The sequence below is a fragment of the Tamandua tetradactyla genome, chromosome 12, assembly GCF_023851605.1.
Source record: "Tamandua tetradactyla isolate mTamTet1 chromosome 12, mTamTet1.pri, whole genome shotgun sequence".
NCBI lineage: Eukaryota > Metazoa > Chordata > Mammalia > Pilosa > Myrmecophagidae > Tamandua > Tamandua tetradactyla.
The window spans coordinates 5,143,782-5,170,812 of record NC_135338.1 but is presented as its reverse complement, the minus strand read 5'-3'; the positions used below and the strand labels follow the sequence as shown (position 1 = coordinate 5,170,812).

The 27,031-nt window shown below is 36.4% G+C and overlaps 1 protein-coding gene across 1 annotated transcript in view; it reads left to right on the top strand.

Annotated features, from left to right (window-relative positions):
* Positions 1-27,031, top strand: part of LRRC9 (leucine rich repeat containing 9) — a 133,303-nt gene that overhangs the window by 32,010 nt on the left and 74,262 nt on the right. Inside the window, exons 9-16 of the mRNA XM_077122475.1 lie at positions 4,084-4,280; positions 6,320-6,451; positions 12,919-13,095; positions 13,450-13,567; positions 18,435-18,576; positions 20,788-20,910; positions 21,494-21,609; positions 23,134-23,346. Coding sequence (XP_076978590.1) covers positions 4,084-4,280; positions 6,320-6,451; positions 12,919-13,095; positions 13,450-13,567; positions 18,435-18,576; positions 20,788-20,910; positions 21,494-21,609; positions 23,134-23,346 — 1,218 coding nt within the window. The remainder of the gene's footprint in view (positions 1-4,083; positions 4,281-6,319; positions 6,452-12,918; positions 13,096-13,449; positions 13,568-18,434; positions 18,577-20,787; positions 20,911-21,493; positions 21,610-23,133; positions 23,347-27,031) is intronic.

Here is a 27,031-nt window from a genome sequence, read left to right as displayed (position 1 = left end):
CTAAAGGGAACACCGGAGACAGATACGAAGACAGAAGAGAGAAGTGTGGAGAAGAGTGTAGAAAGGAAGACTGAGTAAAGGTAAAAAGAAGAAAAATTAGATATGACGTACAAAATCCAGAAGGCAAAATAGTAGAAGAAAGTACTACCCATGCAGTAATAACACTGAATATGAATGGATTAAACTCTCCGATCAAAAGAATGGATTAAAAAACAGGACCCATCTATATGCTGTCTCTACTCAAAGGACACTAGGCCAAGGACACAAATGGACATTTACACACCAATGTTTATAGCAGCATAATTAACAATTACCAAGAGATGGAAATAGCCAAAATGTCCATCAACAGACAGTTGGCTAAACAAACTGTGACATTTACATAAGATGGAATATTATGCAGCTGTAAGACAGAATAAAGTTATGAAGTATGTAACAACATGAATGGACTTTAAGGACATTATGCTGAGTCTGATTAGCCTAAACCAAAAGGACAAGTACTGTATGGTCTCACTGATATGAACTGACATTAGTGAATAAACTTGGAATATTTCCTTGGTAACAGAGACCATCAGGAGATAGAAATGGGGTAAGATAGTGGGTAATTGGAGCTGAAGGGATACAGATTGTGCAACAGGACTGAATATAAAAACTCAGAAATGGACAGCACAATATTACCTAACTGTAATACAATTATGTTAAAACACTGAGTGAAGCTGCATATGAGAATGATAGAGGGAGGAGGGCTGGGGCATAAATGAAATCACAAAGAAAGATAGACGATAAAGATTGAGATGGTATAATCTAGGAATGCCTAGAGTGTATAATGATAGTGACTAAATGTACAAATTTAAAAATGTTTTTGCATGAGGAAGAACAAAAGAATGTCATTACTGCAGTGTGCTGAAAATAGATGGTACTTAATATTTTAAAATTTCAACTAATGTGTGAGACTAAAGCAAAAAATGTTTATTTGATACAAATCTATTCTTTAACTAGTGCATCTCCTAATGTAACTTATGTAGATAGTTGATTGAACACCTTAAGTACATGAAACTTTGTATAGGACATGAGATTTTGTTGGTTTGTCCAGGTGATGCCCTGATGAATCCTAGAGTGATTTGATCAGTGAGTGGAAAAGTGTTTGCAAAGTCCCGTTCGGGGAATGGTGAGAACGGGGGAAAAGTCAACTTCCCCAAGTTGAATTCTTGATATTCTGACAAGCAGTGTGGACAACCAAAGCTATAGGCTGAGCCCCCAGTCTTGGGGTCTGTTCTAGTTTGCTAGCTGCCGGAATGCAATATACCAAAAACGGAATGGCTTTTAACAAGGGGAATTTAATAAGTTGCAAGTTTACAGTTCTAAGGGCGAGAAAATGTCCCAATTAAAACAAGTCTATAGAAATGTCCAATCAAAGGCATCCAGGGAAAGATACCTTGGTTCAAGAAGGCCAATGAAGTTCAGGGTCTCTCTCTCAAGTGAGATGGCACATGGTGAACACAGTCAGGGCTTCTCTCTCGGCTGGAAGGGCACATGGAGAATACGATGTCATCTGCTAGCTTTGTCTCCTGGCTTCCTATTTCATGAAGCTCCCCGGGAGGCGTTTTCCTTCTTCATCTCCAAAGGTCGCTGGCTGGTGGACTCTCTGCTTCGTGGTGCTGCAGCATTCTCTGCTCTCTCTGAATCTCTCATTCTCCAAAATGTTTCCTCTTTTATAGGACTTCAGAAACTGATCAAAACCCACTCAAATGGGTGGAGACATGTCATCCCCTAATCCAGTTTAACAACCATTCTTAACTAAATCACATCAACCAGGGAGATGATCTCATTACAGTTTCAAATATGCAGTATTGAATAGGGATTATTCTACCTTTAAGAAATGGGATTTATATTAAAACATGGCTTTTCTTAGGGGGCATTCTTCCTTTCAAACCAGCACAGGGTCTGTTCATATGAAACTTAACCCCACAGGGGATAGGTTAAGCCTACTTAAAATTAGGCCTAAGAGTCACCCACCCCCAAGAGAACCTCTTTTGTTGCTCAGATGTGGCCTTTCACTCCAGCCAACACAGCAAGCAGACTCCCCACCCTCCCCCGTCTACGTGGGACATGACTACCAGGGGTGTGGATCTTCCTGGCAACGTGGGACAGAAATCCCAGAATGAGCTGAGATTCAGCATCAAGGGATTGAAAAAAACTCTAGAATGAGCTGAGACCCAGCATCAAGGGATTGAGAAAACCTTCTCCACCAAAAGGGGGAAGAGTGAAATGAGACAAAGTGTCAATGGCTGAGAGATTCCAAACAGAGTCGAGAGGTTATCCTGGATGTTATTCTTATGCATTAAGTAGATATCACCTTGTTATCCAAGATGGAATGGAGAGGCTGGAGGGAACTGCCTGAAACTGTAGAGCTGTGTTCCAGTAGCCATGTTTCTTGAAGATGATTGTATAATGATACAGCTGTCACAATGTGACTGTGTGATTGTGAAAACCTTGTGTCTGATGCTCCTTTTATCTACCTTGTCAACAGATGAGAGGAACATATGGAGTAAAAATAAATAACAGGGGGAACAAATGTTAAAATAGATTTAGTTTGAAATGCTAGTGATCAATGAAAGGGATCAGTAAGGGGTATGGCATGTAAAATTTTTTTTCTGTTTGTTATATTTTTCTGTTGTCTTTTATTTCTTTTTCTGAATTGATGCTAATGTTCTAGGAAATGATCATGATGATGAATATGCAACTATGTGATGATATTGTGAATTGCTGAGTGTATGTGTTGGGAATGTTTGTGTTTCTTGTAATTTTTTTTAATTAATAAAAAATTGAATAAAAAAAAAAAGAACCTAAAAATGTTCAACCTTTGACCCAGTTAGCTATTCTAACACTACTCTCAATATTTGGATAAATAAATAAATAATTCACTCTCACTGCATTATTAATAATGATAAAAAATTGAAACAGTTATTCATTCTTTAAAACAGTATATAGCCATTAAAAACTAAGTCCTTGAAATATAGTTAATATTCATCACAAACTAGCATGTTTTAATTACTATTTTAATCAGAAAAATATTTTAAATTAAAAAATTTTAAAAATTTGAATTATTTTAATAAAAAAAATCAGAGACCAAAATGAAAATACACATAAAATGGAAATCATTTTATATTTGTCATTTTCATGTACAAAAAGTATGCATTAAAGACTGTAAATGTGAACAATAATAGTTATAGATTATAGAAATTACAGTTATTTTTACAAATATGCTTAATTTGACTTTTAATGATTAGCTGTATAGCCACTGTAAAGAAGGGAGTGCATATTTTCCCTAAATTTATATTAATTTGCACCTCTCCATGTCCGGTACAATTCATTTTGAGATACTCCAAGGTTAGGTTTAGGGTGGGGTGAGTGAGGCACTCACCTTGGGCCCTAAATTTAAGAAAGTGCCAAAAACCTCAGTAATCAAGATGAATAATATTTTTAAAAATAAAAAAAAATCTTAAATATAAAAACAAATGCAAAAAAATCCATGATGAACAGAAGGTCAAAATTTTACATAAAGACCAGTTCTATGTTGAGCTTTATAGGAAACTGAGGCAAAAGGGAAAATGTGTGCCCCTTCTATATACATGTTTTTTGTTGGCTGTTTTTTTTCAGAACCTTAAATCTGTGGAAAATATTGAAAAATTAAAAAGTGTGTTCAAACTCGCTACATTATTCTAAATTTAAATATTTTATTTTTGGCAAAATCAAAATTTGTTCTAACTTTACTTTCCTGGCTTTAATATTTTCAAAATCTACTACTTTGCTTATTTCATTTCCAATTAAGTGATTTGCCATGTTTTAAATATTTAAGATTATGACATGTTCAAAAGAAATTGGGATTGAGTTTGCACCAAAGTTATAATCATATCTTTGACATGCTTTTTATGAAGTTTGTTCTATTTATTATATAGATTTCTGCTTTAATTTAAATCAACCATATATTTATTAGATTATATTTAAAAAATAATAAGTGAATTCAGACTTTGCCTTTACTGTGTTTTATTTTTATTTTGCTCTCTGGTACATTGTTTTCAACAGTTGGAACGGGAACTGGATGAGCTCAAAGGATCTGGCAAAGGGCACAGTTATAAATCCAATAACAGTAAAATGTCTGTACTTGAAAAATCAAAGAACTGTGAAACTATGGATGAAGGACTAAGTCTTCAAAAGAAGATATTGACAAAACTAAATGCCTTGAATGAAAGGGTAACATTCTGGAACAAAAAACTAGATGAGTACGTTTAATGAATTGTCCAGTTGTCCATATTTGAAACATGAGAGAATCAGAATGTTTTGGGCCATTTGTGGAGTTCAGTTCCCTGTGTTCAGGAATAGAAAGCAATTATAGTATGATAACAGTACACTAAAGCACAAAGCACGTTTCCAGGGAGTGTGATGGTGGCTCAGGGACAGAATTCTCTCTTGCCATGCTGCTGGAGACCTGGGTTCATTTCATGGTGCCTGCCCATGTGAAAAAACAAACAAACAAACAAAAAACCCCCCAGATTTCCAATTCTGTTCCTACTACGTACGGGCATCATTTGTGCAAAGCTGGCATACATTTTTCACAGAGGTGGTTCTTAATTAGGAATAGTGTAGGTTCCCCTGAGTGGCTACTCTAGTGTCTGCAAACTAAATGCATTAGAATTGCTATTAGTGCATAAAGTGATCACATGAAACTAGGCGAGTCACATTCACAGTTGTCTAGAAACACGTAGAATATGCTCTTATTGAGAATTATCTAGTACTGTGAATTTTTCTATTTACTAGGCATTAAATGGATAAGTTACACTATCATAATACTAAAAGAAAACAGTAGCTAACATTTTTTTATTTAAAACAAAAATAAAATTTTTAAAATTTATTTGTATTATCAAACCAAAACAACATACAAATATGAGCATTCTTAACATACAAACATTCCGTGTGTGGTGTACAATCAGTGGCTCACAATATCATCACATAGTAATATATTCATCACCATGATCATTTTTTAGAACATTTGCATCACTCCAGAAAAGGAAATAAAAAGAAAAAACCCACACATACCATACCCCTAACCCCTCCCTCACATTGACCACTAGTATTTCCATCTATTCAATAGATTTTAACCTTTGTTGCCCCTATTTTTTTCTCTACCCCTTACCACTACCTTTCATTGTTCACTAGTATCTCAATCTACTCAATTTATTTTAACATTTGTTCAATTTATTTTAGCATTTGTTCCCCCTATTATTTATTTTTAATACATATTTTTTTCTTATCTGTCACTATCATAGAAAAAAGGAGCATTACATGCAAGATTTTCACAATCACAGTCACATTGTGAAAGCTATATCATTATACATTCATCTTCAAGAAACATGCCTACTGAAACAGCTCTTCGGTTTCAAGCACTTCCCTCTAACCTCTCTAACACACCTTAAACTAAAAAGGAGATATCTAAAAAATGCGTAAGAATAATCTCCAGGATAACCTCTCGACTGTTTGAAATCTCTCAGCCACTGACACTTTATTTTGTCTCATTTCTCTCTTCCCCCTTTCAGTTGAGAAGATTTTCTCAATCCCTTGATGCTGAGTCCCGGCTCACTCTAGGGTTTCTGTCCCACGTTGCCAGGGAGGTTTACACCCCTGGGAGTCATGTCCCATGTAGGGAGGGGAAGTACGGTGAGTTTGCTTGCCGTGTTGGCTGAGGGAGAGAGAGGCCACATCTGAGCAACAAAAGAGGTTCTCTGGGGATGACTCGTAGGCCTAATTTTAAGCAGGCTTAGTCTATCCTTTGTGGTGATAAGTTTCATATAAATGAACACCAAGATTGAGGGCTCAGCCTCTTGATTTGGTTGTCCCCACTGCTAGTAGCTAAAATTTATTGGGTTCTTACTCTGAGCCAGATTCTTTGCTAAGAGCTTTACATTTAATTCACATATAATCCTCAAAGAGCCTTTTGAGGTTGTGGATAATGTTGTTATTGCCATTTGACTAAGAAAACTAAGGCATAAAAAGGTTAAGCAACTTATCTAATATCTTAAAGTCTTAAGTAATGGCTCCAAGGTAGTCTTCTAACCCACATACATTCTCAGGCTAACAAAATTCAAAGTGATTTTAGCTGCCAAAAATAGAATGCCTTTCATTTGGTTTAAATGTTAACAACAAACTTTCTTTAGCCATTGAAAAAAGCTTTGTATTTAACATCAGTTAAAAAAAATGTATCATGAATTTTAATGTTGTGGTTGTTAGATCATCCTAATAGATTTGTATATGTTTTCTTCGATAGAATTGAAGCAATTTATCGTACTGAAGTAAAGCAAAAGAAGAAAAGTCATGGTTTATTGATCCCATTTTTACTAATTGAGTTGGAGACTGTGGGAAATATCCATTTTGAAGAAGGCACACAATCTGATGACTGGTAAATCTATTTGAAATCTAGTTATAGCTCTAAAAATAATTTTAGGTGCTTAGGATCATCAACCAAATTATCAAATTATAAAGTGTTAAATGTCCCACTTTTAAAACACTTCTGTTCTAGTTTGCTAGCTACTGGAATGCAATATACCAGAAACAGAATGACTTTTAAAAAGGAGAATTTAATAAGTTGCTAGTTTATAGTTCTAAGGCTGAGAAAATTTCCCAATTAAAACAAGTCTATAGAAATGTCCAATCTAAGGCATCCAGGGGAAGATACCTTGGTTCAAGGAGGCTGATGAAGTTCATGGTTTCTCTCTCAAGTGGAAGGGCACATGGCGAACACAGAGTTTCTCTCTCATCTGGAAAGGCACATGGTGAACACGGTCAGGGTTCCTCTCTCATCTGGAAGGGCACATGGCGAACACAGCATCATCTGCTAGCTTCTTCTCCTGTCTTCCTATTTCATGAAGCTCCCTGGGGAAGCATTTTCCTTCTTCATCTCCAAAGGTTGCTGACTGGTGGACTCTACTTCTCATGGCTATATCATTCTGCTCTGCTCTCTCTGAATCTCTCATTCTCCAGAATGTTTCCTCTTTTATAGGACCTCAGAAACTAATCAAGACCCACTCAAATGGGTGGAGACGTATCTCCCCTAATCCATCTTAACAACCACTCTTAATTGGGATACATCTCCAGGGAGATGATCTAATTACAGATTCACATGCAGTATTGAATAGGGATTATCCTGCCTTTACGAAATGGGATTTAGATTAAAACATGGCTTTTCTAGGGAACATACATCCTTTCAAACCAGCACAAGTTTCTTATGTAGAATATTCATTCATTGAAAATTAGCAGTTACCTACTTTACCACTTAATCATATGTCTGCTTACACCATTACCATAAGCTAATCTTGGAAACATCCTAATGGTAGTTCATTGCTCTTGACCCAATTTTCCTTAGCTTAAGGGCAGAATATATTTTAGAAAAAAAAAATATGGCTAAGTATTAATTTTGATGTATGTTTAATACTGTGTGTTTTTGGAATGGCTGCAACAGTGGATCAAGAATATGGGGTGATCTAACCCAACTTAGGCCCAAGACCAAAGAACACACCTGGCATGGAGTTACCATGAGTTTCATTAGGGATTTATGAACAGGAGAAGTTTCTTCACTATGGCAGCCAGTCTGGAAATGGAAGTCAGTGTTCCGTGCAAAAAAGAGAGAGAGGAGTGCCGCGGGAGCAGCTTATAAAGGTTCAGGTCCAAAGGGTGTGACAATGGAGTTTCAGCAGGATTTCACTAGGGGAGGGGAGCTTTAATGACATTCTTTCCCCCTGAGGGGGTCTGTTGACTTTAATGTCTGTCCCAGTCATGTATGACTTGTTCCCATAATGGAGGAGGGAGCAAGGCTGGGCCCTGGGTGTCCACATGGGGTGAGACGCCAGGACAGAGCAGGAGTACCAAAGCAGGATTGGCAACAGCAGGTTGCTGACATGGGAGGAGCCTGTCTGGCTGATCTCCTGATGGGTCTGTGGTCAGAGTGGACCAGTCCAGAGCTGGTTAAGAGTTAGGGTGTACAGGGAAACTGTGGGTGAGGATACGGCATACATTTAAACCAGGAACTTATGACAAAAGCCCATCTAGGCATAAAAAGAGAGAGTCACCAGAAACGAAAGAAACAACATCCATGCTACAGAATCAGGGCCTCGTGGTAGAGACAAGGAAGAGGCTATGTTGCCTCAAAAGAACTAATCCTAAAATAATAAAAACATTTTTTTTCAAATGAAAACAGTGCCAAAAAATATTATAAATTGTGACTTTCACATTTCTGGAATCATTTTCTCAAAATTGAAGAGCCTGTGAAAGCACTAGCGATTGCCCTGGAACCACACTGTGGACTTGAGTATGTGCAGACGCACTGGGGGCCACAGGAAGCTCTTCAGTGGGCTTGGCTGGGGCCACAGGAAGCTCTTCAGTGGGCTTGGCTGGGGCCACAGGAAGCTCCTCAGTGGGCTTGGCACAGTTTCACTTGTAGACAATGTTGAAGCACATGCTGATTTTTTTTCTTTTTTGGAGCAGAATGAAAAATTTGCATTAGCTTTTTAGAAAACAAAAGTGATTGGGTTACTTTAATCCAAGCCCCTTGATTTCTATAAGATGTGGCTGTTTATTCATTTCTGTGACTAAAATTGTCTCGAAGGCCTTGGGTGGTACTTTGGTGGAAAAGTATGAGAAGTACTGCCCAAGGAGAAAGAGAATTTTTAAAATGCTTTCTTTTGCATCAATGCATTCATTTTCCCAGAAGTTACCATTGTTTGCTTAACCACAATACTGATTTTTAAGTACAAAGATGTAAAAGGTGTTCTTTGCAGTTCACATGCCACCTCTCAAAAATACAGGCTCAACAAACATTGAAACTATTCTTGACTCCATTCTCCCATAGGTTCCCCTTCTGTTCTAGTTTGCTAGCTGCCGGAATGCAATATACCAGAAACAAAAGGGCTTTTAAAAGGGAGCATTTATTAAGTTACAAGTCCACAGTTCTAAGGCCATGAAAATGTCTCAGCTAAAGCAAGTCTATAGAAATGTCTAATCTAAGGCATCCAGAGAAAGATACCTTGGTTCAAGAAGGCTAATGACATTAAGAGTTCTCTCTCAACTGGAAAGGCATGTGGCAAACATGGTGGCATCTGCTAGCTTTCTCTCCAAGCTTCCTGTTTCATGAAGCTCCCCAAGGGGCATTTTCCTTTTTCATCTCCAAGGTCTCTGGCTGTACGGGCTTAGTGTCTCTTTCCAGAATGACTTCTTCTTAAAGGGCTCCAGTAAGCAACCTCACCTTGAATGGGTGGAGACACACCTCCATGGAAATCGTCTGATCAAAAGTTACCACCCACAGTTGAGTGGGTAACATCTCCATGGATAATCAAAAAGCTCCCACCCAGCAATATTGAATGAAGATTAAAGGGCATAGCATTTCTGGGGTCCACAAATTCAAACCAGCACACCTTCATAATGGTTCTCACATTCATCCCCTTTGTCCATTGTAACCAAAATTACCTGCACACAGACCTTTGTCATCTCCCTTCTAGACTATTGCTATAGCACCTAACAGAGTACCTGCTTCTTGTAAACACTCGGTATTCATTAATCAGTAAACATCCCATATGATTCCTGCTGGATGCGGAGGATTGTATTAAAAACATACAATCAAACAAAAACCCTCTCCTAGCTGTTTTAACCTTCCAAATTAGACTTTCACCCTGACGTCAGTGGCCTCCACTGTATGGTCTCCAGGTCTGATCCTCACTCCTTTTCTAAACCTCTTCAGAGTTAGCTGAACTGTGTGTGCCTCCCTGATCTTGGAACACACCTGATACTTTCCCACTCCACCGCTTCCTTCACCCCGAATGCTCTTGCATCTCTCACCCTCAAAACATCACTGCCTGTCAAAAACTTACTTTATCTTCAAGGCGCACACCACAGCCACTACTTTCTGATGCATTTTCTTGCTATCTCCATCAAATATAGTCATTGATTTTTGAATCCTCATAGCACTGAGTCGTATCTTTTGTGCTCACTGTTTTGCTTTTACTCACCCCGTTGCTTTCCCTCTCCAGTAGTTTATAAGTTCAGTGAAGGCAGAGCCTGTATTGTGTTCATCTTTGGACCACTTTTATTTTGTTAATAGCTATAGCACACATCCACTGAGCTTCTACTATGGACCACAGTCTCTGCTAGGTGCTAGGGGCAAAAGTCAAGTAAGATGTGGTTCTTGTCCTCAACAAGCCTGTTATCTGATAGGGAAAACTATGGTATCAAACAGTAATACATTCTAGGATAATTGTGGATACAGAGAAGAGGAGCATTTAAAGTAGAATGGGGGCTTAAAGAAAGTTTTCTAAAGTGGAGATACTTGAGGGAGATGCCTCAATCTGACTTTCAAAGGACATATTGAAGTTAACTATACGAGGAATTGGAGGATGATCTTTCCACACATAGGAAGCAGCATGTGCAAAGAGTATAATATGTTTGGGGGACTACCAATAGTTCCTCCTGACAGGGGCTTAAGCAGTAAGCGCCTCATGGACTGGGTTAGTGGTTTGAATTTTGTCTTTAAAGCTCTGAGAACCCTTGAAGGAGATGTGTGCCAGGTTTAGATATTATTTTATATAGATTCTCAGGGAATTATTATTTCAGGTTCAAGCTCGAAGTGTATATACTTCAGGAAAGTAATGACATGTTACCCTGGGTATATTTTCAGATGCTTGGGAAGTTGTCATCCTCAGTGCTATTGATAATAGCAAAAGTCATGGTATTTCTCTACCAGCATAGATCTAAGTCTCCCACCTCCAGCAGTATTCTAGCACTCTGTGGATGATGTTTTCTCATCCCTAGAGTGGCCAGGAATCGAGGTTGAATCTCAGTAATGAATTATTTTATTCTCGTGGTCCCAGATAGAACAGAGCCCATGTCAGCACTAGAGTTCCCTTTTCAAGTGTTCCAGGAATTCCTTGTAAGGAAGAGACTCAACTGACAGAATTCCCAGAGAAGAAAACTCCTTGAAAGGTTCACACTTCATGGATTTTCCTGGTGCTCAGTGTTGGTTCCTGTGTTCCTGGAGGACTGGACATGAAGTTAGGCATTGTCCATTCATCTCTTCCACCAATTCTTCAACACATTTGAGCTTTAATAAAATGTCCATTATATAACTAAAACCCTATCTAAAAAGCCTAAGACATTGGTTTCTATAAGGATGTAGGGAGCATAATAATGAGAGCTTCAAAGGTTGCAAGGCATGTTATTCGGGGAAGATTCATCTGATTTAGGCCCACCAAATAGCCTCTTTATAGGAAGGCAGTGTATTTCCCACCCCACATGATCATGAGGCTCTGTAGCCAGACCTCTGAATTAGTAGCCACCATGCTAGATTGCAGCACTGTTTGTCTGTCTTCTCTACCAGACTGTGAGCACCTCTGTTATTTGTTTAGTTTGGGTGACTCACTTTTCAGCTCTAAGGAAGAGGTAATTGGGCAGCTCCTGACTGCCCTGATTCTGTCTTAGCTAGTAAGAAAGGCAGATGCTCTAAATTTGGAGTTCAAATTATAGACTCAAGGGAGAGACCACCCATTAGGAAGTTTACCTCTGTGATCTTAGCTCATACCTAGAGCTCAGACCCTGGCTAATTTTGTAGGGGAGAACCTTCACACAAATTTATCCCAAGTACTCTCACTGACCTCTTTCTCAAATTGATCCATTTTTTAATCTCGTCTTAATGCAAGTTTTGTGCTACTTTAGAAAAAGCCAGAATTATTGTGAGCATGGCCAGGTGAGGGCAGCAGAGGGTAAATCAGCACTTCAGTACCTGTTTTTGAGATCTTCCCTTAGCTGGCTCTTTCTCATTCAGTTCTCAGTTCAAGTAATTTCTCTGAAAGGCCTTCTCTGAGATTAAAGTGTTCCGCCATCCTATTGCTTACCCCAAGCCTGCCTTTCTTCAAAGCACTTATCAGTATAGAAATTATTTTATCAATATTTTTACTTAGTTATTTTCTATCTACACATAAGAGTAAGTCTCCGCGAGAGCAGGGACCCTATCCCTTAGTTTGGAAGTTGTTGCAATAGTCCAGTTGAAAGGTGATGGTGATTTGGAACAGGGTGGTGACAAATGAAACATGGACATGTTCAGGATATATTTTAGGTGTAGAGCTAAACAGACCTGAAGAATAGGATATTTATAAGGGAGAGAGAAGAGACAAGTATTGTTTCTGGGCTTTTAACTTAAACCACCAATTAGATGGTATTGCATGTCTGTGATGGAGAATGCTCAGGAGGAGCAGGTTTAGGAGGCAAGTGTTGGATGAGTTAGGTTTGACGGGCCCATTACATTATGCGAGTAGACAAATCAAGTGGCCAGTTGGATATACAAATGTGGTTATTCACAGCTAAGTTGGGTAGAGATAAAAGTTGGAAATAAAATGGTGGAATTAGCAGCCTATATATAAAGCCAAAGGGCCAGGCAAAATCACCTAGGGAAAGTGTTCATGGAAACAAGATGAGGACCAAAGACTGATCCCTAGGCACTGCAACGTTCAGAAGTCTGTCCAAAAACAAAAGATCCAACAAAGAAAATCATGAAAGAGCAGAAAATGTGAGGAAAGCCAGAGACGTGTAATTTCGTTGAAGCCAAAATATCTTCATGAAGGGAGGATTGTCGACCAATGCATCTTTTAATCAGAACAAATATATAATAAGTAATAAAAGAAATTATTTTATATTCAAACTTTAACATTTCATTTAGTGATGGAATAAATGAACCCACTCTGAACACAAGAGCTACTATATGACTACATATTTTTAGCAAAAATGCAAAATATGGGCTTTAGCTTTTTAGCATATGTGATTTTGTGTTCTTGAACATATTAAGGAAAATGTGTTATTTTTTTGTGTTTATTCTCTATCCCCAAATAGGTTCAATTCCTGCTATGAATTAATTCTATCCCGTTTTTGTACATGGGACTTCAAAACATATGGTATTACAGGAGTGAAAGTAAAACGGGTCATTAAAGTTAATAACCGTATTCTGAGATTAAAATTTGAGGAGAAATTCCAAAAGTTTTTGGAAAATGAAGATATTCATGATTCAGAGTAAGAAGTTAAATTCTATTAGGAGCATTTTTATAAAAGTTTGATTTTATTTTGTAAAAGTCTTTTTTTGATTTTATTTTGTAAAAAGTCTTTTTTTTATTTTGTAAAAAATACACCCTGTTAGTAAATGTTTCCTTCATCTGCATCTCCCATGGCTAGGACAACCTCTAATCTATTGACATTGGGTCTCTTAAGCCTCTTTTTGAGAGTGAAGGAGGGTGGAGGTATTAATAATGGCACTAGAACATCCGAAGTAAATGGAAAATATCATGGCAAGACTTATGGTTGCCTTATCTATGGATAAAATTTTATTAAATCAATTCTCAAACTTTCTCTCTTTCTATTATTCATAAGGAGCTGTCGAAAGATGCTGGAATGTCTTTTTTATGTTTTTGATCCTGAAGTTACAGTGAAGAAAAAGCATCTGCTACAAATACTTGAAAAAGGATTCAAAGAGAGTGAAACAAACAAGGTACCATAAAATGTAATTTAGAATAATGCTTTCTTCCCAACGATTAAAACTCTGCCACTGGTTCAGCATAATTCTCCTTCCTGCTCTCCATTTTTTTTAGCAAACTTCTGTTTCATAAAAATAAAAACAAAAAAACTTAATATTATCGGAGTATACAATCTTCTCTCTTTAAATTGTACCAGGGTACATCCATGAATTATTTTACCTGTCTTAATCGTCTCAGCATCTTATTTTATGTTTTGCCCCTTTAGCTGATCATCTTGAAATCTGCTTTGTTATAAATCTGTTATGTCTTTAATCTATAATAAACTCTTTGAACAGACTCTTATCCATCTTGAAAAAAATCCATTCACTTTAACTCTGCTGTGCTTTCCAACTATCACCATTTTTCTTTTCCCTTTTACTGCCACCATTTCTTGATTCTCTATTTCATTATCCCACCTTGCTCCTGGTATTGCTTTATCCCTGGTCACTCTGGAGCTCCAAAATATCCATCTGACCTTTCTTGGTCCTCTACTATCTTGGTGAGGCAGCTACTATAGAACAGGGGCTCCCAGAACTTTTACAACAGGACTCAAATAAAGTGATAATATTGCTGTACTTGAATCATTTCTCTACTAGTCACGAGCTTTGTGGATTCCCCTCTCTGCACCTATTTCTTCCTATTTGTAAGATGGAGTTAATAACAAAATCTACTTCACAGAGATGTCATTATGATTTAGTGAGACAATGCATGAAAAACGTCTTTTGGCCAGAGCCTGACATGTAGAAAGTCTTCAATAGATTTCACCATAATTATTGGAAATATTTGATACTAGCGACTTTGGCCTCCTTTTTGAAACCCACCTTTGGCATCCATGATAATACATTGCTGTTTTTCTCCTTTTTTTCTTGATTGCCCCGTTTGTGTCTACTTTTTGTTCCTAATCTTGTTTCTAAATATGAGAATACCACAAAGTTGAAGTTCACTTATGTGCCCTTCTTTTCTACATATGCTCAGTGTTAAGATCCTGGTAATGTGGCAATGAAGTTGACTAGAACATCCACTGTGTAGCATGTAGAAGATCAGATGATCTAGGTTTCTAGGTTATGGTGTGCACCCAATGAGTGAAAGGAAATACATTCTGCATTGCTTAAGAGATTGGCTTTAATTAAAGAGAAAAGTTGCAGAGACAGTTCAGAAGGGTTTGGCATAGATTGGCAGTGTTTTTATAAAGCAGATGGCTGGCTAGAGTGAAGTAGTAACTTTGTATCTGGAAAGCACATCTGAGGCTGCAACCACCTCTAGGCAGGAGCTCCTGTCATGTCAGGATTGGATTCCTTGCTAGATCTGCTCCCGTGACCCAAGTTCATGCCCTGTCAAAAATTCTCTGATAGCCACTGTGCTGGTTTGAAAGGATGTATGTCCCCTAGAAAAGCCATGTTTTAATCTAAATACCGTTTCACAAAGGCAGAATAATCCCTATTCAATTCTGTACATTTGAAACTGTAATTAGATCATCTCCCTGGAGATGTGATGTAATCGAGAATGGTTGTTAAACTAGATAAGGTGATGACATATCTCCACCCATTCGAGTGGGTCTTCATTAGTTTCTGAAGTCCTATAAAAGAAGAAACATTTTGAAGAATAAGAGATTCAGAGAGAGCAGAGCGGAACAACATAGCCATGAGAAACAGAGTCCACCAGCCAGTGACCTTTGGAGATGAAGAAATGCCTCCCAGGGAGCTTCATGAAGCAGGAAGCCAGGGGAAGAAGCTAGCAGATGATTCTGTGTTCGCCATGTGCCCTTCCAGATGAGAGAGAAACTCTGACTGTGTTCACCATGTACCCTTCCACTTGAGAGAGAAAATGTGGACTTCATCAGCCTTCTTGAACCAAGGTATCTTTGCCTGGATGCCTTTGATTGGATATTTCTATAGACTTGTTTTAATTAGGACATTGTCTTAGCCTTGGAACTATAAACTAGCAACTTATTAAATTCCCCTTTTTAAAAGCCATTCTGTTTCTGGTATATTGCATTCTGGCAGCTAGCAAACTAGGACATCCACGAATTTAATAATCATATGAAATATCATTCCTTCTTTTTTGCTCTTCTCCAAAATCGTGTTCTTAGCCATCCCATCTGCTGATCCCTGCTCTTACCCCACAGCTACCATTCCTGCCAGGTTAAACCCTTATCTTCTTATACAGTATCTAAAACCAGATTTAGTCCTTTGTGCAAAAGCAACTCCCTCCCAGTCTTCACTCCTCATTTCTACTAACAATGCTGTCATTCCCTCCAATGACCAGGCTCAAATTTGAAATTACGTCTCCTTTTCCATTATCCCCACACCTAATCATTTTCCTTTTAGTGATTCTTTACCATCTCACTGGAATTCTTCCTTTCCCTCCCTGTTACCATTGCCTGCCACCACTTTAATCTAAGCCCTTAGAATAGTCATTCTTATCCTCTAGTTTTTCCTAACAAGTAATTTGGTCATACTGATTGACCTTTCCTAAAACACATCTTTAATTGAGCACATTACATTGTGCCCATGATGAGAAACTGCAGTAGTTCTCCCCCACCCCCCATTATTTACAGTTATGGAGTGCGAATTCTTCTGCCTGGCATTTAAGGCCTCTTCTAGCCTTCACAATCAAGCATCAACCTAATTCTCTGTTACCAAACATCAGATGTCCTAAATGAAGTATGCGCTCTACTGGTGATTTTCCTAAACACACCTCAATGTCATGCTTCCCTTTGATGAAATGCTGACTGTTATTTTTTCCCTATAGAAAATGTCTTCATCCTTCAGGTCTCAATTCAAAGACTTCCTGCTTTGTGAAGCTTTTCCTGAATTCTCAAACAGTAGGAACCCTCTTATCTACTTTGCAGGTTAATAAACAAAAGTAAATCAAAATGGCTAACTGTGAGCAAATGGTTTACCCCCAAAAGATCTTTTATTATATAAATTTACATTCATTTGTTAATCTTTTTATGTAGGGCCAAAGCCTTTAATTATGAGATTGGAACTCTTGGGTAGTCTTTCTTAAATAAACCACAGTCATATTGCTTGTTAGTCTTGTGTTCTTCAAGTCGAACATGAACTTAAAGATTCTTATAGGGCAACTAGAGTGCAAGAATTCATCTAGTTTGTCTGATCTCCCCCTTCTAACACCAAAATTTTGCATTTGCCTCACCCACTCATACTTTGACAGAAACTTTGAGAGAGGAACTTTACTGAGTTTTATCAAAGCTTTCCGCTGAATTTTCATAGAAACAACTTACCTTCTTTCTCATATTTCATTGCTTTATGTAATATATATATAATTTCAGTAACAAGTACAGTTGGCATAAGCAAGTTTAGAAACAAAATTAACTGACCCTTGATAAGCATACAACATGATTGGGTGGAATATAATTACATCAGTGTTTTAAAAAGTACCCTCTTTTTCTTGAATTATCACTATACTCTGGGTTATTAAGAGAACAGAAAATACTGGTTAATCCTGTGAATCTGTTAGTGGAGATTGATGAAGTGGAGATTAGTTGAGAGGTTTGTTTGCTTGTTTTTTGGTAGTATATTCATTATCTTGAAATGTAATCATTTGTGTGCATTTCCCTATTAGTCTTTGAGAGCGAGATTTTGTTTATAGAGTAGATTCATAGTAGAAATCTGCTGAAAGAATGGATGGGTGATGGGTAGATGGATGGCAATTACACAATTTCTATTCCTTTAAATGTTTTTCTTCTCTTTAAAATACTTTCCTAGTAATTTTCTGACTGTTGAAATTATATCCAATCTTCAAGGCTTAGCCATGATCTCATCATCTCTACTAATTATTTTCTCATCACTTTAGTTAGAAGGACATCATATTTGACACATCTTGTATTTTTAATGATTGAGTATAATTACTTTCTTCCCTTCTCTTAATTGGGAGCCAAAACCATGCTATAGCCTCACAATTCCACACACATAGGTTGTATCCAATGAATATTTGGTGAAGTTCATTAGAAATTTGAGAAGGTTACATGTCAGAATTTATGGTCATATGAGCCACATTTTAGTATGCATTTTTTAAAAACCTCTTTGGGTAACAGGTTTCAATAAGAAAATATATATATATGTATATAGACAATTCAGCATTTACAGAAACGATATATTTCTAAATCATTTGGCTATTAATATTAAAGTAGTGATAATTTTAAAACTCTGAGACTGTATTAGAAAAGAGTAGACAAGTTCAAATGATGACTTTACCAATGTTTAGTTCTGTCCTTGAGCAAATCACATAATCTTTCTTAGCTCTAGTTTTCTAATACGTATAATAGGGATTTTTCTTGCTCTTTGGAGCTGCTTTCACAGTAAGTAATATGATAGACAACTTTCAAGAAATAAAGCTAATCCAGTGCAAGCTAAGCTTTCCATGCATTAGTGAAATAAGGAATGTTTTCACTCTGGAAAAGAATGTAGATTATTAGTCAAAAATCATGATATAAGGAGGAGCTTTTCTGATGTAATACCAATCTACTATCTCATTCCCAGAGGATTTTTCTTTTTGAAAGATTGGTAGTGAAATACTGATTGAAAATGTGTAACACTGTTGCTCCTGCACCACAGAGTGCTGCCAGTCTTGACTTTGGCTTCTTTTCCTGGAACAAATTTTGTTCTATAACATTTTTTATCAACATATTTGCATATAAAGTGAAGATACATAAATGGCTTTGCAGAATGAAGTTACACGTCAAAGTCATCTACTTCTTTTCAGTGAGGCTAGTGTGCAGATTTATTTACCCAGACATGTAAACATAAAATAATAAACCATCTGTATTGAAGTTGAAGTATTGTTAATTTGTAAAATACTCACTTTGTTCTTTCTTTGCAGCTGCCTCTCAGAAAAGAGGCTGTTATTCTTGCTAACAGCTTAAGTTTGTGTGAGTGTCCCAGAATTGAATTTCTACAGCAAAAGTCTAAGGATGAGAAGAAACACTCTTTTGAGCATGAACTCTTCAGGCATGGTATTATAGGTATGTAGTATTTTTGAACTTTTAAAGTCAGCTTTGAAATGTATTAATCAATTTCATATAATTTTTCATACTGGTTTTATCAACCCAGGAGATATTCTGGAAACCATGTAACTTCATTTACCAATGTAGTGATGCATGACTTTTCTAATCTATTACTTCAGTCAGGTTGTCAATAAATATTTGTTGATGATTATGTGTCAACATTAATAAGAAGAGACTTGTTTATTATGCTTTCTGAACCCCAAAAAGACATGTTCTTCTCACATGCAAAATACATTCACTCATCCCAATGTTCTAAAATTTTAAGTCATTTCAATAACATCTCTAACTTCAAAGTCGCATAAAAATTAGCTGTGGATATGGTTCATCCTGCAGCAAAATTCCTCTCCATTCATGGACCTGTGAAACCAAGAAACAAATTATATGGTTTCATAATACAATGGTGGAACATGCATAGGACAGACCTTTCCATTTCATACAACTCATATGAAATGAACACTTTCAACAGTCTACTTTTTTGCAGCATGTTTTGTCCTAAAAATGTCCTAAAAATAAACATATATATTTCTTTCTTTCATTCACATGCATGCATGCACGCATGCTCACACAGCACACATTCATAGGAAAGAGAAAAGAGAATGTGGCCCATGTCTGTGATAATCATATACAGCCTCTGGAAGGTAGGCCTTGCTTGCCCTGAATCATCAAAATGTAACGTGACAGGAAAATGTGGTTTCTGAAGACCTCTATGTAGTGGGCTGGTGTCCATAAAGGAGTTGCAGCCTAAAGTAGGGTAAAGACAAATTGTGAAGTGTATGGACTGCTTTGTTAGTTGCCTTATAGAAGGTAAATGTTTTTCTTATTATTTTTTGTTTACAAACACTCTCCCACTAATAAAAAAGATAAATTTTTGATATTTTAACTTATTTATAGTTCTCAGTACTTTGCAGCCTGAGTAATTACATAAATGTAAATGTATGAGCCAATTTGTAGGATGCTTCTGGGAGAGGTTTCCTTGTTACCCACAGACTAGGAGAAAGGACAAATTCAGCACATTCTTCCTGCCTCACCCTCTTCTGCTGTTCATTCTTCAGCTCCACAGACATTTATTGAATGTTTGCTGTGTGTTAAGTACTCGGTAGGTGATACATATACAATCTATGCAAAACTAGACATTGCCTCCTTTATGGTGCTTAATATATTAATAATCACATAAATAAATGTAGAATTACAGTTATCATAAAGGCTACAAAGATGAAGTGTCAATGCACAGACCATGAATGTTTAAGAGGGAGAATTGGTCAGTATTTGAAAAGAAATTTGGTTAACTTAATTCTCTAAGAGTGATATTCTAGGCTCCAAACTGTAGCTCTCCTAAGAGAGTTCATACTGAATTAAATTATGTGTATTTTGCAGTTGTTCATTCAGTTAACGGTAACCAGAAAATTAAGAAATTAAGCAGATTTTTGAATCTAGAAGGAGGTCCTTACTTGAAAAGAACATTTGCTTCCTTTTTTGTTTTTTCATTCTTCCTCATTCCCAGTTTTGAAATGGAAATTTTTGAAATGGGAATGTTCTACTAGATCTTTCTGGGACATGCTTTTTAAAAACTGTATTTCCACAAGCTCCCAATTTACATTTTATAACTTGTACAGCGTGACAAAAAAAGTCACTTGAATATTTTACTGTAAAGTGTTTTTTAGGATTGCTCCTAGGACTCCTTAGGATTTAATACATGTTTAGAATCAAGAAGGAAATGTGCCCACACATTCAATAGATATGTATCGAGCGCCTCCCATTAACCATGTGCTAGCCGCTGATGATGCAGAGATGAATGCTAACTCAATTACCAACAACAAACACTCATTTTCTTGTTTTAAACTACTTCTTAAACTACTTATTTTTAATTATTTTTCTTATTTTAAACTACTACTAAAAAAAACCATTGCTAAATTGTTCTGTTCCTTCCTTCCTTTTCTGTACAACTTTGCTTTATATAATCATAGGACACTGTAGTATCCTCTTTTGTAGCCATTTCATTTGTTCAGCAAATATTTATTGAGCCCCTACTTTGGGTCACACGGTACAGTATATACCATACAACGGTGAACAAGTTAGCCAGGGTCTCTGTCTTCATAGAACATGTAGTCAAGTCTGGGAAATTGTTAAGATAAATTTTTGTTAAAATGATTTCTGTTTTTTCACATTCAGGCATCCTCCTCATCACGAAGGCATTCCTTGGTCAGAGTGTTCAGGTTCATGATCAGGACTCCATCAGCCAAGCCAGCTACCCAGTGGTTAATTCAGTGTGCATTCCTCAGAAATATTTGTTAAGTATGTCTGCCCTAAAGAGAAACATGCTTCCATCTTTCTAAATACAAAATGAATTTAATACAGATGCTTACAGTTCAACCTAAACACAATATTGAGACTTTTCCCATAGTATAGATACTAATGAGCTTCTATTTCTCCATTTCCTACCTCAGTAATATATTTGCATGAGCAGGTGTCTTATTTCATAAAATGTTATAGTCTATTCATTTTGTATATATAATTACTAGTTCTTAAATAATTCAAAAAAATCACCCAGCAAATAAAGGTTTTGGAGTAATATTTATGAAAATATGTGGCTAAACTGAATAGGAAATGAAAAAATATGAAAACGAAAAGCATTTGAATAATATTAATTCCTACTAATCTATTTAGCGAAAGGATGGTCTGTAAGTATTTGCAAGGTTAAGCTCGCTCTTGGGGTGGGGGGCAAAAGATAAAAGAAAAATAACTCAATAATATACTATTAGAAGTTATTGACTTTGTTCTTTATTAATCTAAGTAAGAATGAAAACAATTTCATTTTGAATTGTCTTCAGGGTTTTTCTGTTTGTTTATTTTGCTCATTTTTGTTTTTTTACTCTAGATCCTATCATGGGACAAAGAAATTGTGATTGTGGCTTTCGGCAGTACAAGTGGTTTGTCTTCGATCATGACCTTGTTTTGCCAGAATACATCGTTGAATTTGAGTATATTACAATGGTGTGATTATGATGTATTTTTAAAACTGATATTGCTTAAATAGGAGAAGAACAGTAGTTTGAATTCTAATAATGTTATGTCAAACTTATACCATATATAATTTATTCTTTGAAGGACTTAAAAGGATTTTTAAGAAAGTCGTAATACCTACGTATTTTTATTAAGCAAATATATTGTACAAGTGTTATATGGCTTTAATCTCACTGGAAAAAAATCAAACTATATTTAGAATTATAGAGAAAAGCATGAAAACCCCCTTTCACTTCAATCCCATTGTCTCTCCCTTGTACTACCATTAACAGCTTTGTGGGTTTGCTTTCAGTCCTTTTTCTGTGTTTTACGTATAAAACACACATATCATTTTACATAATGAGATCAGCTCTTAGGTATTCTGTGATGCTTTTTGCCCTTAACAATATGTTTGCACATATTTCCATTTCAGTACTTATAGGCCTACACTTCATTCTTTTGGTGGTTGCAGATTATTCAGTAATACTTTTATTTGACTCTTTCCCTGTTGGTAAGCCATATAGATTATTTCCAGGTTTTTACTATTAAAAACAGGATCGCAGCAAACATCACTGTAGATGTCTTATTGCATTTAGCCAAATTTCCCCTGACAACAATGTGGCCATTTTACAAATTTCCGACAGCCACTGATCTTTTTTATTAGGTCAGGTTTTCAAATAATGCCGTTGTTGCTGCTATTGGGTCTAATATTCTTTTAGGTACCTGTATATCCTATTCCTGTACAAAAATGAGGCAGACTATAAAGGTATCCATGAAAATTTGTGATATGACCCTATTGTAGACTAAATATTAATATTCCATTCTATTTGGGTAATAAGTTTAGAACATATCCTTAGGACCTAGAACTTACATAATTATCTTTTAGATAAATATTTTCCAGAATTCCAGTTCCTATTTGTGTTGCCTCCATCTTAAAAGAAAAAAAGAAAACAACATTTTGTATAATTAGGAAGTATTTATGCACAGACAAGTAAGATTGTGATAAATTTTAAATGAACAACCAAACTCTTTTAAGTAGCAATTAATAAAACTTAATTTATGTACCAGAACAGTAAGGTTCTTATGCCTTCAGACAAACTTGCCTTTTGAGATGCTAGTTTAATACCAAACATACCAGTTGCTTTGTACATAGCAAGAGATATGTTTGCAGATGAAATATTGAGTAGAGAATATCTATGTAACAGCTTCATCACAGAGTGTATCAGCTTTTAAAAGGTGATTTACCTTCATACTCAAACTTTCTGTATATCCAGTGAGACTCCATAGATCTCATTTTCCTGTTTTTATGAAATTTTTAGCAGGAGGAAATGGGCACACCTATGATTAACCCACAGTTTTAATCTGCTCTTATAGATTTTCTGAAGTGATTCTGATCATCATAGATATTACAATATAATTGAGAAAAGTTAATTCATCTTTTCTACATTGCCTATTTCTTTTTCAAAAATATAAATATGGCAACTGAATTTTCAACATTTTTAATAAATTTTTTAGGTCAAGGCTCACTCTTTATTTTCTTCATTCAACGATATTATTCTAGAAGAAAGCAAAAAAAATTCAGAAGGATCAATATTGTCTCAGGATTTGAAATTTGATGATGAAGTTCTGAAAATGGAGCCCAGGATCAAGCCCAGACCAAAACTTATTAGTTTGGATGATAAAACAATACTTTCTATTGCCAAGACTAACATTTACAGTCATATTGTGGTAAGTATTATGAGGAGTAAAATTTGGGGTCTGATACTTTGAACTTGGAATCAAAATCTACAGTGTGAAGTCTAAAGATACTAAACTCACCTGTCTGATGACTCTGGGATCATGCTATCATAATTAAAAGTGCCCAGCTTTCTTCTTCCGGGAGAACTGGAGGAGTGCTGTCCAACAGTAATAAAATAATAAGGGCCACATATGCAATTAAAAATGTTCTAGTGGATTCAATAATCAAGTAAACAGAAATAGGTGAAATCAATTTAATAGGATATTTTATTTAGCCCAATATATCCAAAATATTGTTATTTCAACACACCATCAATATGAATTTCATTGATGAGATATTTTAAATATGGAGCATATTTTACATTTACAGCAGATCTCTCTTCAAACTAGCCACATTTCAAGTGCTCATTGTCCATGCATGGCTAGTGACTACCTTACAAGTCTAGAGGCTTACAAGGGATTTTATTATTGAGCAATCAGTAAATTCAAATCATGAAGTTGAAGAAAGAAATCAGTTTTTAGGATCAATCAATGTAGAACATGGGAGCTTTATCTTTACAAAATTAACTGGCAGGATGGTGCAATGGTGGCTTAGTGGCAGAATTCTCAACTGCCATGCTGGAGATCCAGGTTCATTTCCCGGTGCCTGCCCATGCGAAAAAAAAAGTCAGTTGACAGAATTTGAATTACTTATGAAAGCTACTTGTTAAGTCCCACCTCAATTTCTGACTCTCATATCTGTCTATTTCCAATCTGCTGCTACCACTCTATCCAAACTGCCATCATCTCTCACCTGGATTACTGCCATAGCTCTCTAACTGGGCTCCCTGCACTCTTCCATCACAACACTACACAGCTCCAAGAGACGCCATCACATTTTATTCTATTAATATGTTTTTGGATGCCCTTCACTATACAACTGAACACAAAGTAGCAGGGGAGAAATTCCTACTAGAGCTATGCAACAGAGACCCTGTCCTGTTTCTAGTTTGCACTCCCAATTCATTTTCCAAATTGAAGCTTTAAAGTAATCTTTTCAAAATGCAAATCTAATCATAGATCTCTATTACCCTTTACCACTCCCACTTAAAATCCCCAAATGGCTCTCTTTTGCTTTTTAAATAAAACCAGTGTCCTTAATATGGCCTATAAGGTTTTTCATGGCCTGGTCCCTTGCCCACCTTTCCAGTCCTCTTTCATTTTACTCTCTGGATCCAGCCTCCTTTCTGTTTCTTAAATGTGCTGTGCTTGCCGCCAACACAGAGCCTCTACACATGCTAGTCCTTCTGCAAGGAACATTCTCCCCAGCCTCCTTCTCCTGTATCCTTTATCTATAACGAAGCATGAAAGCCTTCCCTGATCCCTGAGTCTGGGTCAGATTCCTTTGTTATATAATATGTGTCCTATGTGGAGTGTAAATTCCATGGGGGCAGAGGTATGCCTGTTTTTCATCATGTGTCTTCAGCACCAGAGCCACCATATAAGGATGTGCGAGGCTGTATTGCACAAGAGGGCCACAGCCAAGGGACACCTTCCACATCATGGAATAGTAGATCTGCTACAATAATTTTCTACATCTGTTGGTAAAATTTCTTGTTCTAACAGAGCCAGTGTAGTGAGGGAATTTTCTAAAAGCTTGAGAGAAGGGTGCCTTTTTCTCTTTTACTCATGAGCATTGTATGGACTGGCATCAGTCAGCTCTTCCAGTACCTAGCGCAGTATTTGGAACACATTAGATACTCCTCAGATATTTGGTTTGTTTGTTGTTTTGTTTCATTTTATTTTAAAGACTGTCTTCTTTAGTCTGGTTCTTGCAGAGAAGGTGAGTTGTTTGCTTGAACCTGCAAAAGTAAAAAAAAAAAAAAAGGCTTGCTATGCTGTGAGAGGACAGATTATTCTTACATGACATCTATCAAATAAATACTCCTGTCCTCCTGTGTGTGCACTAAAAGCTGAGGTACAGATAAAAATTCAACGATTGTTCTTATCTGAAGTAGCTACATTATTCCATTGCTACATTTGTAGAGTTGTTATTTAAGATGACAAATCTTTTCTCAAGCAATTGCATGACAAAGAAAAAGAATGCAAAAAATATTTTTTAAATGTAAGGTCAATAAATTTAAGTCCACTTCTGAAAAGATTCAGAAAACATCTCATCAAGGAGACTACAGAATTTGCTTTAGAGACACTGCATCATCACCACATACCAAATATTCAAATCCAGGAGATAAAGGAGGGATTAAGTCTTTACCTTAGCCACTTATTAGAGAGGAAGGAAAACATCATAACATGATGGCCATGTCACCATGTTTATCATAAATGTGCCATAGAGAGTGATTTCAGAAGCAACCTTGAACCTTAGAAATTTTTACTTCTGCGCTATAATGTCAGGATTTACTATTTGAATAATATGTTTATAATAATAAAATTTTAGTAATGAAAAGTTTAAAAAAATGAATGTCTATGAGTTAATTAAGCTTCCACTCCATGCCTTGCCGTAGGTTTAAAAAAATTGAATAAAAATTTAAAAAATAAAAATAAAAATAACAGTACCCCAGAATAGGTCCCTGTATCATCTTTGGTTTGTATCATTTAAAAAAAAGAGAGAGAGAAGAGGGTGATAACTTTACATTACCTCAGTCTGCTTGTGACCCCCAGGTGATATTGTATTAATTTGATCAATATCCATAGCAGATGAGTGGAGAGGGTCTTTTTTTTTCATCTTAAATTCGCCTATGCTGCTTAAAAGCCAGCAGACTTTCTAGGAATTCTTGTAAGAATACTATATATTACAACAAGAATGTTTAGCATCACTACCTTTCCACTTGTTCCTTTGTGCCATTAATATAAGAAAAATTCAGGGTTTATACACCTCTTATTTGCTTATCCATCTTCCCCACTAGATTGAATTTCATGAAGACACTACCTAGAAATAAAAACCCCAGATTATATAGCATATAATTTTGTATTTTCCTATAATTCAAGTAAATAATGGAAATTAGTGTTGTCAGATATAAATCTGGCATTTGCATTGATTTATTTACCTAAAATTTAGTGAGAATTTACTCTGTTTGAACAGTGAGGTAAGTATTCGAGGTTTGAAATGAATAAGTTATTTTCCCTGCCTCAGGGACCTTAGTTTAGTGGAGGAGACAGATGTAGGGAGCCTGGAGTTACTGAGAGCTTCACTGAAAGAGATGAATTTTGAGCTGAGTTTTAAAGGATATTAGAAATTTAGTTGCTTACTTCTTTCAGGCAGAAGAAAGACTGTCTATATAGGCATGGAGTTTTGAAAGATCCTGGTGTCCTCAGGAAACACTTGAGCAATTCAGTATGTCTAGAACATAGGATTCATGATGGTGGAACACAGAGGTATAGACTGGACTGTAAGAAAGATAAATGATGCTGAAGCTGGAGGAGTGGGAGGTTGTAGCCACATTAGGACAGATGTGGAAAGGTTACTCAAAAAAGCATGGATTATTTTCTTTAAGCAACAGTCTTCACCTGTTTTTAAAGACACTAACTTAGGCAGCTTGTGGATGGATTTAGCAAAGTTTCCGACTGGTAGTAGGAAGAGCAGTAGAAAAACTGTTGCAGTAGTCCAGGAGAGAAATAATGAGTCTGAAGTAAGGCACTGGTGCTCGTGCTAGAAAGGAGCAATTCATTTGAGAAACAA